Genomic DNA, 13,119 nt, shown 5'->3' with positions numbered 1-13,119 from the left:
CACAAATAACAGGGTTCTCCTGTATTTTAAGTACAAGCAAGATCACAGTATTGCCCTTACTCTGGGACAGCAACTCACTTTTTTTTGCCAATCAACTTCTGAAAAAGAGCTACCATCCTACTCCTTTAATCTCAACATGTGTGTTCTTTACACAGAAGGAGGATTTTTCAGGTTATAAAGCAGAGGAAATTTATGTCAATGCGCTAGCCTTAAAATATTTAAATAACCTATATTTATATTTATAAATAACCTGTATTTTAAAAGGAAGTTGTGTGAAATTGTTAATGTCGCAATACACTTTCTTTCTTTAGGCAGGATGAATTACCAAGTAGGGATGTGCACGAATATCTTCGGCGCCGGCGGCGGTATTACTTTAAGAGCTGGGGAGGGTATACTCACCCCTCCTGCTGCATTTCCCCCACTGGCGCTCTGTTATCTTTAAGCCCCTCGGGGCAGCAGCGTTGCTCCCTGCCGCCCCATTTCCCCCGTTGGCCAGAAGTAGCAAGCACGCGTGCGCCCATTGTGTGCGTGCACCCGTCAGCCATGTGCGCGCACGACAGGTGCATGCGCACCCGCTACTTCCGGCCCCTTCCAGCCGATGGGGGAAACGGGGCGGCAGGGAGGAACGCTGCTGCCCCGAGGGGCTTAAAGATAACAGAGCGCCGGTGGGGGAAATGTGGTGGGAGGGTTGAGTAACCCTCCCCCGCCCTTAAAATACTATCCCCGCTGGTGCTGAAACATTTTGGAGGCCTTTATAGTGGCCTCCAAAACGTTTTGGGCACATTTATTATTTATTTATTTGATTTATATGCCGCCCTTCCAAAATGGCTCAGGGCAGTTCACAACATGATAAAAACAATTAAAACAAATTAACAATTAAAATCAAACTATTAAACACAGTAGAACCAATAAAACAGCTAAAAGCCCTAAAACTATAAAATTAAAACCTATTACCAAGTGTATTTTATTATTTCAGGCTTTTGAAGACCTCAGCAAACTCATGGAGAAGGTAAAGTGTCCCTTTTATTAATACACTCATCTGAATTTAAACCTGTCCTCCTGTGCACACACCCACACTCACACACACCAGAAAGCTGGGTGTGGCCTGCTATTTTCATAGAGTGATTGGGGCTAGTGAGCAGAAGCAAGTCTCAGATGAATTGTAAATTGGCGGGGCGGGGGTGTGTGTGCTGAACATGGCACAGGACTGCTGCAGATCAATTCTGATGCTTAGTGCATTAGTTACTTAGTGCATTACCAATTTATCTCTTACATTGCCAATTAGCTGTTCTGGTTATGAGGGAAAGGCACACCCAAACGAGACCAGAGGTTCCCTCTTTCTAGCTTCTGCTTTGCCTACTAGCTGATCAGAGGTGCAAGATGTTTCATTCAAAAGTCCCTCCAAAGGTCTGATCTGTTGTTAAGAGGGGCAGTTATCTCCATGATTAATTGCTGGAAGTGCCCACTCACCCCACCACCACAATTGGTGACATACTGACAGATGTCATATTAAGTACCTGTAATTAGATGTATGGTTTTTAATGTTGGTTTTAAATGATTTTAATTGTTTTAATGTTTTAAATGATTTTAATTGTAAACCACCCAGAGACGCAGGTTTGGGGAAGTATAAAAATATGTTAAATAAATAAATATGTGCCGAGGAACGTTTTGCACAATGGAGGATAAGTAATTTTGTGGAACCCCTCACTCCTGCTGCCCTTGATACCTCTTGAAAATCATGTCCCCAAGGGTCAGAGAACATTCAAGGAAATATTTGGGGTGGAGATCAGAGGCTTGGGAAGAGGAGATTGGCAAAAATAACTCATCCCTCATTGAACATGGGCAGCGTTAGTTAATATGTCACCCAACGTGGCTAAGTGCTACATCTGCACTGGGTCACCATTGCTGAGTCTGGGTAACAATCTTTCAAGCAGTTTCTAAAATATACCACATTTATATATTGTATGTGTCCTGTGTCTTTAATAGGCCAAAGAAATGGTGGAATTATCCAAATCAATCGCTAATAAGATCAAAGAAAAGCAAGGTGACATCACTGAAGATGAGGTCAGTTAGTATTGTAATACAGTATGCTTGGCATAAATGCTTTCTGAAAGAGCACCACATAACCTTAAATTACTGTGATGATATCCATAAACTCTGATGTGATAATGTTTCATAATAAGTAGTGACCTGTGAAATGTTTCTTTCAACACTTTGCCACATCCACATGTGTACACTCACCTATGCCTGAACGAGAAAACACACGCACACACACACCCTACCCATAGGCCCATGCTGGGACTTGCACATAATTTTTTTCTGTTCATGGCAGATTGGGCAGATTCCCTAAAAGAGGGTGTCCTCATGAGAAAGTTGGCCATGAAGAAGATTAGTAGGCTGAGTGGCTTCCTTAAAAGTAGATTGACTTCCAGGAGAGCGGTTGCTTTCTTGGAAGGTGAGGGAGCGGGATTAGGTAGTCCACTATGCCCTCTTTCCTTTCTGGAGAACCCTGGCAGCTTCATCTCCCAACACATGCCGAGTCCACATGGCAATTTTATCTGCAGAGTAGTTCTCCTCTCCCTCTCTCCCCCATCCCCTATAATCTCTTTGCTGCTGAGCCAGGGGTATTGCATGTACGTATTCCTTCTTAGTCTTCTTCTTTTGGTTTTAAACGTGAACTTGAAGGGAGGGGAATGCAGCATATATATTTTTGGCATGACTATGGGATTCCCTTTCCTATTATTTATCTCCCTTCCATGTCAAATTCTGTTTTTAACAGATAAATACCATCTTTGTTCTGGGAGCAGAGAAATAGGATTAGGATCTGGTTCCTGTTTTAGTACATTAGGATCTCCCTAATGCACTTTATGGCCTATTTTGAAAGCACTGGATCTTGCTTCGTGATTAAACATCTGATATCTTGATACTCTCTGTGTGTTTATTTATCTCCCCCTATGTTTCTGCACAGACTATCAGGTTTAAATCCTATCTGTTGAGCATGGGTATAGCTAATCCAGTTACCAGGGAAACCCATGGATCTGGGACACATTATCATATGCAACTGGCAAAGCAACTTGCTGGAATGTTACAGGCACCTCTAGAGGTAAAGCAAAGCACCCAATAATCTTTTTTTCTTTTTCTGTTCTGAGTTTTAGTGCACTTAATCAAAATTGAAGCTGAAGGCCTTATTCAGTACAGTTGGCAGGTTAACTAACTAAAGCTTTAAATTTTGCAAATGATTAATTAGCAGAACTGAGTTAAAGGGCTCATTGCTGGGCAGACTGCAAAGATGCATTATTCTCCCCAAATTGTTGGGAAAAGAAAAGATAGCACTTCCTTCCAGTATTATTGAAAGCTACCAAATCTTGCATTTCAGAATCAATCAATCATCTTTATTACAGTCAAAGACCAGCACATGGTATAATACAGATACAGTAAAATAAAAGATGAAGTGATTACAACTAAATTACTACAAGTTAATATACTATAATTAAAGTATAAAATTATGATTTATAAAACAAAACTCTAAAAATTGTGGGGAGACTAATAAAATAGAAATAAAGCAAGGGTGACTATCTAGGTATTCATAGTTATATCCTATATAATAAAAGGCTAGGGCGTGTTCCCGTGTGCCCGTGTCTTTTTGGCCCGTTCTGGGCCAGATCGGGCCAAAAAGATACGGCCGCCCAGATACGGGCAGCCATGTTGGCTCTGAGCAGGGAAAGGCGGCGGTGGCAGGAAGGACTGGCCCTGCTCCGGGAGAAGCCTGGCCCCGCTCACAGCGGCGGCCGCCGAGAAGACTGGCCCCGCTGGCGGCCAAGAGGAGGAAGAGGGGGGGGCCTGATCCAGGGGGGCCCGATCCAGTGCTCTACAAACGGGCGGGCGCCGCGGCAGTGAGATGTACGCCCGCCCCCTTCCCTGCCGTGTCTCTGCTCTGCAAAAGCGTTTCAGAAGGAAGCCTTCTGCGCGTGCACGCGCAGAAGGCTTCCTTCCAAAACACTTTTTCAGAGCAGAGACACGGCAGGGAAGGGGGCGGGTGGGAGTACAGCCTGCTGCCGCGCCACCCGCCCGTTTGTAGAGCGCCCGGTCGGTCCGAGCCGAGACTTAAGGGGGCGGCAGCAGCAGGGGGCTTCAAGCGCGAGAGGGGTAAGTAAAGCCTCCCCCGCCCTAAATAGAACCCACCACCCCCATGCCGAAACAAAACCACCCCAAGTCCGGGGGACTGGGCCCGCTGGCAGCCCAAGGTGAGGCCGAGAGCAGCACCCCCCCACACACACTAGAGCCCGTTATTGAAACGGGCTTAAAAATACTAGTACAATTATAAAAGTAAAGGCATTTAAAAAGTATAAAATATTTAGCATATAAGGCAAAATAGCTAAAATGTGAAGTAAAACAACTAACTAAAGTAGGGCAATCAAGTAAAATAGTCAGCAGTTAAAAATCTGTTACACAGGTTATGAGCTGGCAGTCAGGGTCCAGCAGATCATGCACACTGCCATGCAGAACCTGGCAGCATTGTACATGAAGGTCTGATTTTTATCCAAGAGCAGCATCTTGGTGTAGTCTTGACTAGAGCGACCAGGGTATCTGAGGAGTAGAGGGAGTATGAGCTTGTCTCAGCTGTCTTTATAAAAGGATCAAGAGAGGAGTACATGCTCAGTGGTTTCTACCTCCCCAGAGTCATGGGGGCAAAGCCTTTCCGTGAGTGGGATCTTCCTGTATTTGCCTTCCAGAACAGCTGAAGGGAGGGTATGACAACGGGCAAAGGTGAACGCCGTTCTGTGGCTTGGTATTTCCAACTGTATCAATTAGGCCAGGGTTTCTTAACCTTGGGCCCCCAGATGTTTTTGGACTACAACTCTCATCATCCTCAGCCACAAAGGCCATGTCTGAGGATGATGGGAGTTGTAGTCCAACAACATCTGGGGGCCCAAGGTTAAGAAATCCTGAATTAGGCAGAAGGAGAGACAGTGAACCCGAGGCTAGGAAGCCGGATGCCCTACTTAAATCCACCTGGCATTCCATGTCCAGGATCCTCTGTTTGATGACTGATTTTGCCTTGTCACAGCCCATAGGAAGCAGGAGGGACAGGGAGAAGCCCAGATGCGCCACTTTGTCATAGACTGCCCGTTTCCAAGAGGGTTGGAAATTGTCCTTCAGGTTTAGTGGGGCCAGGCCCCTGCATTTCAGAATTAAACTACTGTGGCTTTCTTTCTAGCATAGGGAGCCCAAGTTTACAGTGCTCAATTTAAATTATTTGGCCAGTCCAACTGAAGACTATATATGCATGGAAATAAAAGTAAATGCTTTGCATATATGGTTCCTCAGGCGTTCCTCCACAATTACAATGGTTCCTCAGCCCTCTCCTATAGCCATTGTGTGTCTGCTGTCCAACCTTTCTCTTAAAATCTGGAATTTATTTGAGGAAGGAATGGAAAATAGGCCCTGTTCCTGGCAAACAGCTGATCAGCAGGATTTCAACTTTTTAAAATGTCTGTATATACCTAGGCTGCTCTGTGCATGTGCTGCCGGATCAGAGCCAATGTCAGTACACATTTTAAAATCTGAATTTTCTGTAGTACTGATGGGAGTTGAACTTGTTCAATTTTGAGGCCATTTTGGCTCTGGTACAATTCTATAGTTGCAAATAGTTCATATTTTGGATTCTCAAACTAATCAAAGATGGCCCAAGAATACCATAGTGGTTAAACACTGTTAAGGTGGCTATAAAAGGCAAGAGCACATGTTTGAATTGGTGCCAAAATGTTGGGTATGTTGTTGTTCGTGTTGCCCAAATGAAGACAATTTTAAGAAACTGGCAAAATGAAGGCCAGTTGACAATAATAATAATAACAACAACAACAATGCAAAGAAAGAATTTGAGGGACACATTTAAAAAGATATTAAAATTAATACCGTATTTACCTAAATAGGACTCTTTTAAAATAGAAGTTAAATACAGGTTATACCTCATTTATTCAAAAGGAACAAGACACTAAATTTAAGAGGACACCACCACCACCCCCTTCTAACATAAAAGAACTTGTGTGAGAAATGAGTCCTGGATTCCAGTAAATATGGTATTAAAAATGTCTGTAAACGCTTTAGAAGATGTAAAGTAACCCGATAGAGGTCCACTGGAAGCAGTAAAGTAGCCAGATAGAGGGCCATTCGATAACAGAGGTGTAAAGGAAAACTGAGAGGTTGCTGAGAAGTGACATACATTCTCTGCCACAGTGTTCACTGCCAAGGACATGGGAGACAGACCCACACTGGCCCAGTCCACATGGTGCTTAACCATGGGTTAGTGCTACATGAAAAACCTAAAGGAGCTGCGGCCTCTCTCACTCCCCCCTCCATTCTTCTCTCACGCGTAAGGGGAAAGTTAAAATATTTTGCTTTCACTTTAAAAACAAATCACAATTTTATGTTGTGAACTTGAAACTGCAGTTAGTTAACAAACTAGAGTTAGAACATGCTGGGATATCAAACTGTAATTTGGTTCTGATTAAGGATGTGCATGGAACTGGTTTGGAGGTCCTTTATGGGCCTCCGAACCAATTCAAATGACCAGCGGTTCAGCTGGTTCGAAGTCGGGGAGGGCATACCTTTAAGAGCGGGGGAGGGTGCCCTTACCCCTCCCGCTGCGTTTCTCTGGCCAGCACTCCATTTTTAAAAGTGTCATTCGGGGCGGCAGCATACCTTCCTGCCGCTCTGGTGTCCTCCTTGGCTGGAAGTACCCAGCATGCACATGAGCAGCCGGGTACTTCTGGGTACTTCCGGCCGAGGAGGACACCGGGATGGCAGGGAGGTATGCTGCTCCCCCCCACCCCCGATGGACACCCTTTAAATGGAGCATCGGCGGTGGAAATGCAGTGGGAGGGGTAAGGGGACCCTCCCCCACCCTTCAAGGTATGTCCCCCCCGCTGGTTCCATGCACACCCCAAGTTCTGATTTAATACTTTGGCTTGCTCTAACTCTAGTTAGTTAACAGATGGGGGTGGGGGGAGTGTGTGTGTTACCAAACGTGGAACTGTGGATTGTGCTTAAAATGAAAGTGGGAACTTTTGCTTTCCTTCTCATGCACACGAGAGAGGGGGCACACAAGCCTACAGCTCCCTTACGCGCACTCATGTAATGCTAAGCCACGGTTTAGCTTTAACATCTGAATTGAGCCACCAGAGCACCATTTTGGAGAGTGCTTCTGAAGAGTCATGTAAACCCTGCTGACAGAAGATTACTCTCTAGAAATAACTGACATTTATAGGGCTGTATGTTTTGGAAGGTTGACGATGTGTTCATCAAGAGACATTCAAGTTCTCCCCCAAAAATTCTTCTGCCAGTTTGCTGCCATTCATGCTTCCAGTCAGTTGCTGCTTCAGTGCCATTTTGTTGTATTCAAATAGAACTTCTGCCTGGAATGTTGATTCTGTCATGGAGCCCATTAGGTAGAATGCTGTATGTTCTAATTGGATTTAGTTTCACTAATTCATCTTATATAAACAGGAACGGGGAGGGATCATGTCGCTTACAGAGGTATATTGTTTGGTGAATCGTGCTCGAGGCTTGGAGGTAAGGAATGGTTATCTTGGTAGACTCTGACATTCTAAATGTCTATGAAAAAATAGAAATATCTTTCTATCTTTAGATTGATACTCGAACGTTTCTATTCATTACCAAAATAGATATTCTAAATGGATATCCATAAATGGATAGATATTCTAAATATCTATCAGTTACCAAAATACCTAATAATGTAATTGTGGGGGAGGGGAAACACAGACTTTTTAATGTCTTTTTCCTTCAAAGTCAACTTTGTTGATGTTGTTTTGATTATTTGTTTCTCTGTGCTATTAGCTGCTTTCCCAAGTGGACAAAAAGTGAAACAGATTTTTTTTAAAAAAAACCAATACATCACAATATAAAGATAGCGCAAACAGGACAGTTCTTCTGGTAGTATACTAATCCATCTAGTACTATGCTACAAATCAGTGAGACAGTGTGGATAAGGGGTTCTTGGAGACATGAAGATCTCAGGACCATGGGATAAAACCACGGACAGTTGTTTTTATAATAAAAATGAAGACTTCTAAAAGTATCTGTAGTCAAAAAAGTAACACAATATAATCAGTGGTGGCTCAGTACCTGTGATCACCAGAGACAAGATGCAAAGGGCTGGCCCTGGGCAGCTTCTCCCTTCCTCCTTCCCCTCACTGGCCTCTGTGTCCCAGGGTGCACTCTGCTTGTCTCTTTAGCCCTGAGCCAGAACCTGCTGACACTCCTTCTCTTTCCCCTTGCTGGCCTCCTCCTCCTGGACTCCTCCTCATAGTCTGATTGCTCACCCACTGTTGCTGCTGTAGCAGTATGCATCCAGCTTCACCCACTCAAGACAAAGCAGATAAATGTGATGCAGACGTGGAGACTTGAGCTCTGTTCTAAGGACATGGGATTGGAGGGGAGGGGAGGGGAGGGGGTGGGCTGTCATACATGTATTGAATGGGTGCCCAAAAGTGGGTGCCAAAATCCAACCATTGGAGAAATTGGATTTAAGAAGTCATGCTCTAATTACAGCGGATGCCTACTGAGGGAGAGCCAAACTTACTGTTAGTCACTATGCAACAAATAAGCTAGTAAGTGCCAAAAGAAATACATTCTGAATTGCACAGATGTCTGCGTTGCATTGCCAGGACCTTGCTGCAGAACAAGCAGATGCTCCAGAGAAACCAGTTGATTCCATTAATGCACTTAGCATTGAAGCTTACAAGGCTAGCACATTCCAACAAATGTTGGCCTGAAATAAAGAATATATAAGACATGATGTATTTTTATAGCCTATGTAGAAGAACCCTTGATAGAACTAAATATGCACCTGTTTTTCTTGGATGCTTTCAGCAGAACTGTACCTCAGTGTGTAGTGTGGGCTAGTGGTTGTTATTAGGCATGTTCTGGAGTGGCCGTGAAACATTCAAAATATACCACTAACATGGGCCTTTAAGCAATTGGGGCCTTTGTACTTGTTACTATGTGGCTGCTGTGTCCTGTTGATAACATGTAGTAGTCATTGATAGAGGGCTGTTTTTTGTAAGACTTTGATAGTTCAGCGTACCCAAGTACAAAATACACAAGCAAAGCATATGGATTGCACTTGCCTGTATTACTATCACAGATATTTAAGGTGCATTCATGTATATGAAGAAGGAATGGATATAGTTATGCATGTAGACACCATTCATATTTATCTTGCTGCTTGTGAGATGTGTACTCCACTGTTCAAATCCAAAGATCTGTAGGCACCAGCCCTAAGAACAAGATCAATTTATATTGTGATTAAATGTAATGTTTTTGTTTTTTAATTAGTTGCTCTCACCTGAAGATCTAGTAAATTCTTGTAAGATGTTGGAAGCACTTAAATTGCCTCTCAGGTGAGAATCCTTCAGAATTTCAATTCAAATAATAATAATAATACTCAAATGCTGTGGTGGTGCTTGGTTCAGACACAGTCTACCAGATGCAGATGTCTTTTATCTTACTGGCTTTGTGAGGATTGCAACGAATCTGGGGGATATATTGGTAGGAGCAAAGTAGTAGTAGTATATTTATTGTTAGGGCCTTTTATAATATAACTTAAAATTTGCAGTAACATTAAATACAATGCCAGATTTGTTCAAAAAATAAAAAGGAAAGGTGGGGTGGGCAGGGGCGAAGGTACAAAAATTGGATATTCTGACTGTTGCCCATACAACCTACTATATTCCTATCCAAAAGGTCCTGTGTAAGCTTTTAGCTGCTAAAACATTAAGCTTGGTCACCGTTTTCAGGTATTTCTCAATGTTACTTATTAAATACATTAACATATACAACAATGACGAATCTACCATTTTGGGGTCAATTAAGGAACCAGAAAGTCCTCTCTAGAAACTCTGTGAAGGGAACAAAATGATATATAATGAGGAAGCTCCTCCATAGTTCCTGAACCACCTAGGCAAAGCCTTGCTTCCTAAGGCCTGTTCCGCAAAAGAAAAGAATTTGGATCCCAGAAGGAGGGGTGTAGTGGAGGGGTAATGCAGAGGAACGGAGTGCCAGTACTTCTTGCCATCCTGACAGCTAGTCAGGATGGCCATGGCCATGGGGGCTTCCATGGAGAGTGCCTGCACTTCTGAATTTGCAACTACACCACCAAGCACGTGTGTGCAGTTCTACCGCTAGGAGGGCCAAATGATGGGAAAAACATAACATCTACATGTTCCACGTAATGTGCACTGTAGCCCTATACGTACCCACTTAAACAAAGACCCCGGCCCCTTGAATTAGCGTCATGGCAGCCACAGACCAAGGCCAGTCACAAATTGTGGACCCCCTGGAAGAAAAGCAGGACCTGGATTCTGGAGACATGGAGAAAGGAGGAGCTGGTGAGAAAGCTGGACTGTGGCTGTTATCAGGAAAGAAGCTGAGGGCTTGAGGACTGGGCCAGGGGTCCATAGAGTCATAGATTTTCTAGGTCCAGACATAGACCCTGGGGGGGAGAGTCCTGCCAGTTGAGACTTCTACTGTCTCTGCAACAGAGTGAGCTGGCAACTCTGGAGTAGCAAACACTAAAAAAGCAGTGAGAGAGTGCTGAATTCCACCTATTGATTTTCGCTAAACAGCTTTTTAGAACAAGGCTTCTTGTTCAGATTTATGCTTTTCTTTCTTTCTTTTCATTTTAGGTTGCGTATATTTGACAGTGGTGTTATGGTGATTGAGCTCCAGTCCCACAATGAAGAAGAAATGTTAGCTGCTGCTTTAGAAATGGTACGTAAGCTTTTATTTTCTTCAGCCATTTATCATTTAAGGAAACTTGCTACTTTTCGTTACAGATCTCAAATACAGGGAGCTTCCTAGTCAGAGCAGAGATTCCCACTCCACTTTTAATTGCATACCCACTAAGCCCCACGAACTTAACCTTACCCACCTGCTTTGGACTCAGCATACTCAGCTACAATTAAAATTGCTTTCCTGTGTCTCTGTTCTCATTATCTACCATACAAAAACAGATCTCTGCAAGGATAGGTACTTTCTCCGGTGCTTTTGCCCCTTCTTCTAGTTCATTTTAGAAAATATCATTTGTGAAACCTTTTAAAATAAAGTATTGCAAAATCTTTTAATGGTAATACTTCCGCTTTTGCAATCTCAAAGAGTTTAAGTGCTTCCGCATAAGTCTGGTCTGTAGTTTGAATTAACTGTTAGATTTTTTTAAAAGTGTTTTAAAAGAAATAATTACTTTCTTAGATTCTCACTAAACATTTGCAAAGCAGGAAAAGCCTGGTATTTGACCCATAGGTTAGGGACACATGCCTATCTTCAAAGGGCTTCCTGTTACCAGGGTGGAGGTGGGGAGAACTGAGTGAAAAAAGTGACCGCTGCTTCACATGTTATGCAGCTTGATTATTATGTTTTGTATCCGATCTTCCCTCTGCAGAGCTGAGGTGGATATATATGGGGTTGTCCCATTGTTTTCCTTTGTTACAATCCTGGGAGGTAGGTTAGACAGAGATGGTGACTTGCCTAAAGCCACCAAGTGATCATCATGGCGAATCAGGATTTTGAATTTAGCTTTCCCAGATCCAGTATTCTAACCGTCTGCTATATAGTGGGTACGTGGCCTGTATTCCACGAGTACACACAGTGTGTCCTTATAATCAAACATATTTTATTACCATGTATGTATCACATAGTTGATTGCAGTAATAGTGTTTTAGATTTAAATACCATTTAATAATAAATGATCTATGCTGAGAATGAGCTGCTGAAACTCTCAGTGTTTGTAGTTACAGAAGAAAACAAACAAAACTCTTAAAATATTGAACGTAATGTTTATTGAGTTTCCTTTTTTTTAATCTGGTAGGTCTCTGAGAAGGGGTCTCTTACAGCAGAAGAGTTTGCAAAGCTTGTAGGAATGTCTGTACTTTTGGCCAAAGAAAGGTAAAAAAAAAAGTTGGTTCTCATTTTTTATAGATGAGATAATTATTAAGTTAATAAAATTTATTTTTATTTTTATTTTTTAGGCTGCTTCTAGCTGAAAATATGGGCCAACTTTGCAGAGACGATTCTGTGGAAGGCTTACGATTCTATCCAAATTTATTTATTACACAGAGTTAATGATGTTGCTTTTATGTTTTCCTCATTCCAGCATGTTCACGAGTATGTTCTGGACAAAAGAGTGTGTAATAATCTACCTTTTGCCTAGTTGATATAATGGCCTACCTAAGCTGCAATGATGATCCATAGACATTTTGTAGAAATGATGAGATCATGATTGAGGCTTGTGGATGAATTAATCTAGACTAGACAATTTATTTGACATGCTACTTAAACCATCTTTTCTTTTTTTAATTTACAGAGGAAGGAAATGATGTGATTCAGGAAGGGGTGTGTGTGACTGTGGCCTACTTAAAGGGCAGACAGAGCATGAAGCACACTGTTTGTGTATTGTATGTTTTTCCTGTTCTGTTTTAACATGAGTTTTGCTATCAAATTTCAGTGGAGTCAGAGACAGCACATGGGTATCAACATAACTCAAAATAATATAGTGTGTGCTGGGGGGTTTTGGTAACTACTCAAGCATTTCTTTGGGAAGTGCTCACATTTTAGGAGCAAATCCTCAGTGCTCATTTGCCTGTCTTTAGAGGAAGTATTAGTCTCTGTTATGAAAAATGTGGGGATTGTGTGTTGCTTTGTGTTGAATGTTAAGACAAGAAGCATTGTGAATTCAGATTTCCTTCCTTCCTTCCATTCTTTGATTCTCAGCTCCATGATGTTGCTATTTTTGTCTGCTCTTTTGCATAGCTGTGAAGACGGGCATTCTGCCAGGTGAACTGATTTGAATCTTTTCACTAAAATAGTCACTCGTCTTTTTATCTTGGTGGAAATAATGTTTTGGGGGTGGATGTGATTTATGTATTTAAACATGAAACAGACATTCATCTTTAACCGAAAGCATTCCTTAGTTTCACAAGCTGCATTTACAAAATATGATTATGCACTACCACATATTAGTAATCCCAGCCAAGTTGTGTATTTATTACATGTACTGGAAGATGTATCAGTGTAATGTCTGACATAAACAGATCTTTTAGTTCA

The 13,119-nt window shown here is 42.4% G+C and overlaps 1 protein-coding gene across 4 annotated transcripts in view; it reads left to right on the top strand.

Moving 5' to 3' along the window:
• The window catches only part of VPS36 (vacuolar protein sorting 36 homolog), a 27,048-nt gene extending 13,929 nt beyond the window's left edge, over positions 1-13,119 (top strand). For 2 of the 4 annotated variants that reach the window (XM_053285080.1, XM_053285077.1), the window contains exons 7-14: positions 977-1,009; positions 1,987-2,064; positions 2,969-3,103; positions 7,507-7,572; positions 9,358-9,422; positions 10,707-10,791; positions 11,885-11,961; positions 12,045-13,119. In XM_053285080.1, coding sequence (XP_053141055.1) covers positions 977-1,009; positions 1,987-2,064; positions 2,969-3,103; positions 7,507-7,572; positions 9,358-9,422; positions 10,707-10,791; positions 11,885-11,961; positions 12,045-12,138 — 633 coding nt within the window. In that variant the 3' untranslated portion in view covers positions 12,139-13,119. The remainder of the gene's footprint in view (positions 1-976; positions 1,010-1,986; positions 2,065-2,968; positions 3,104-7,506; positions 7,573-9,357; positions 9,423-10,706; positions 10,792-11,884; positions 11,962-12,044) is intronic. The other 2 variants (XM_053285078.1, XM_053285079.1) reach the window with 2 other exon arrangements.

Source organism: Hemicordylus capensis, chromosome 1, assembly GCF_027244095.1.
Source record: "Hemicordylus capensis ecotype Gifberg chromosome 1, rHemCap1.1.pri, whole genome shotgun sequence".
Taxonomy (NCBI): domain Eukaryota; kingdom Metazoa; phylum Chordata; class Lepidosauria; order Squamata; family Cordylidae; genus Hemicordylus; species Hemicordylus capensis.
This window is presented reverse-complemented; position numbering and strand designations above follow the sequence as displayed.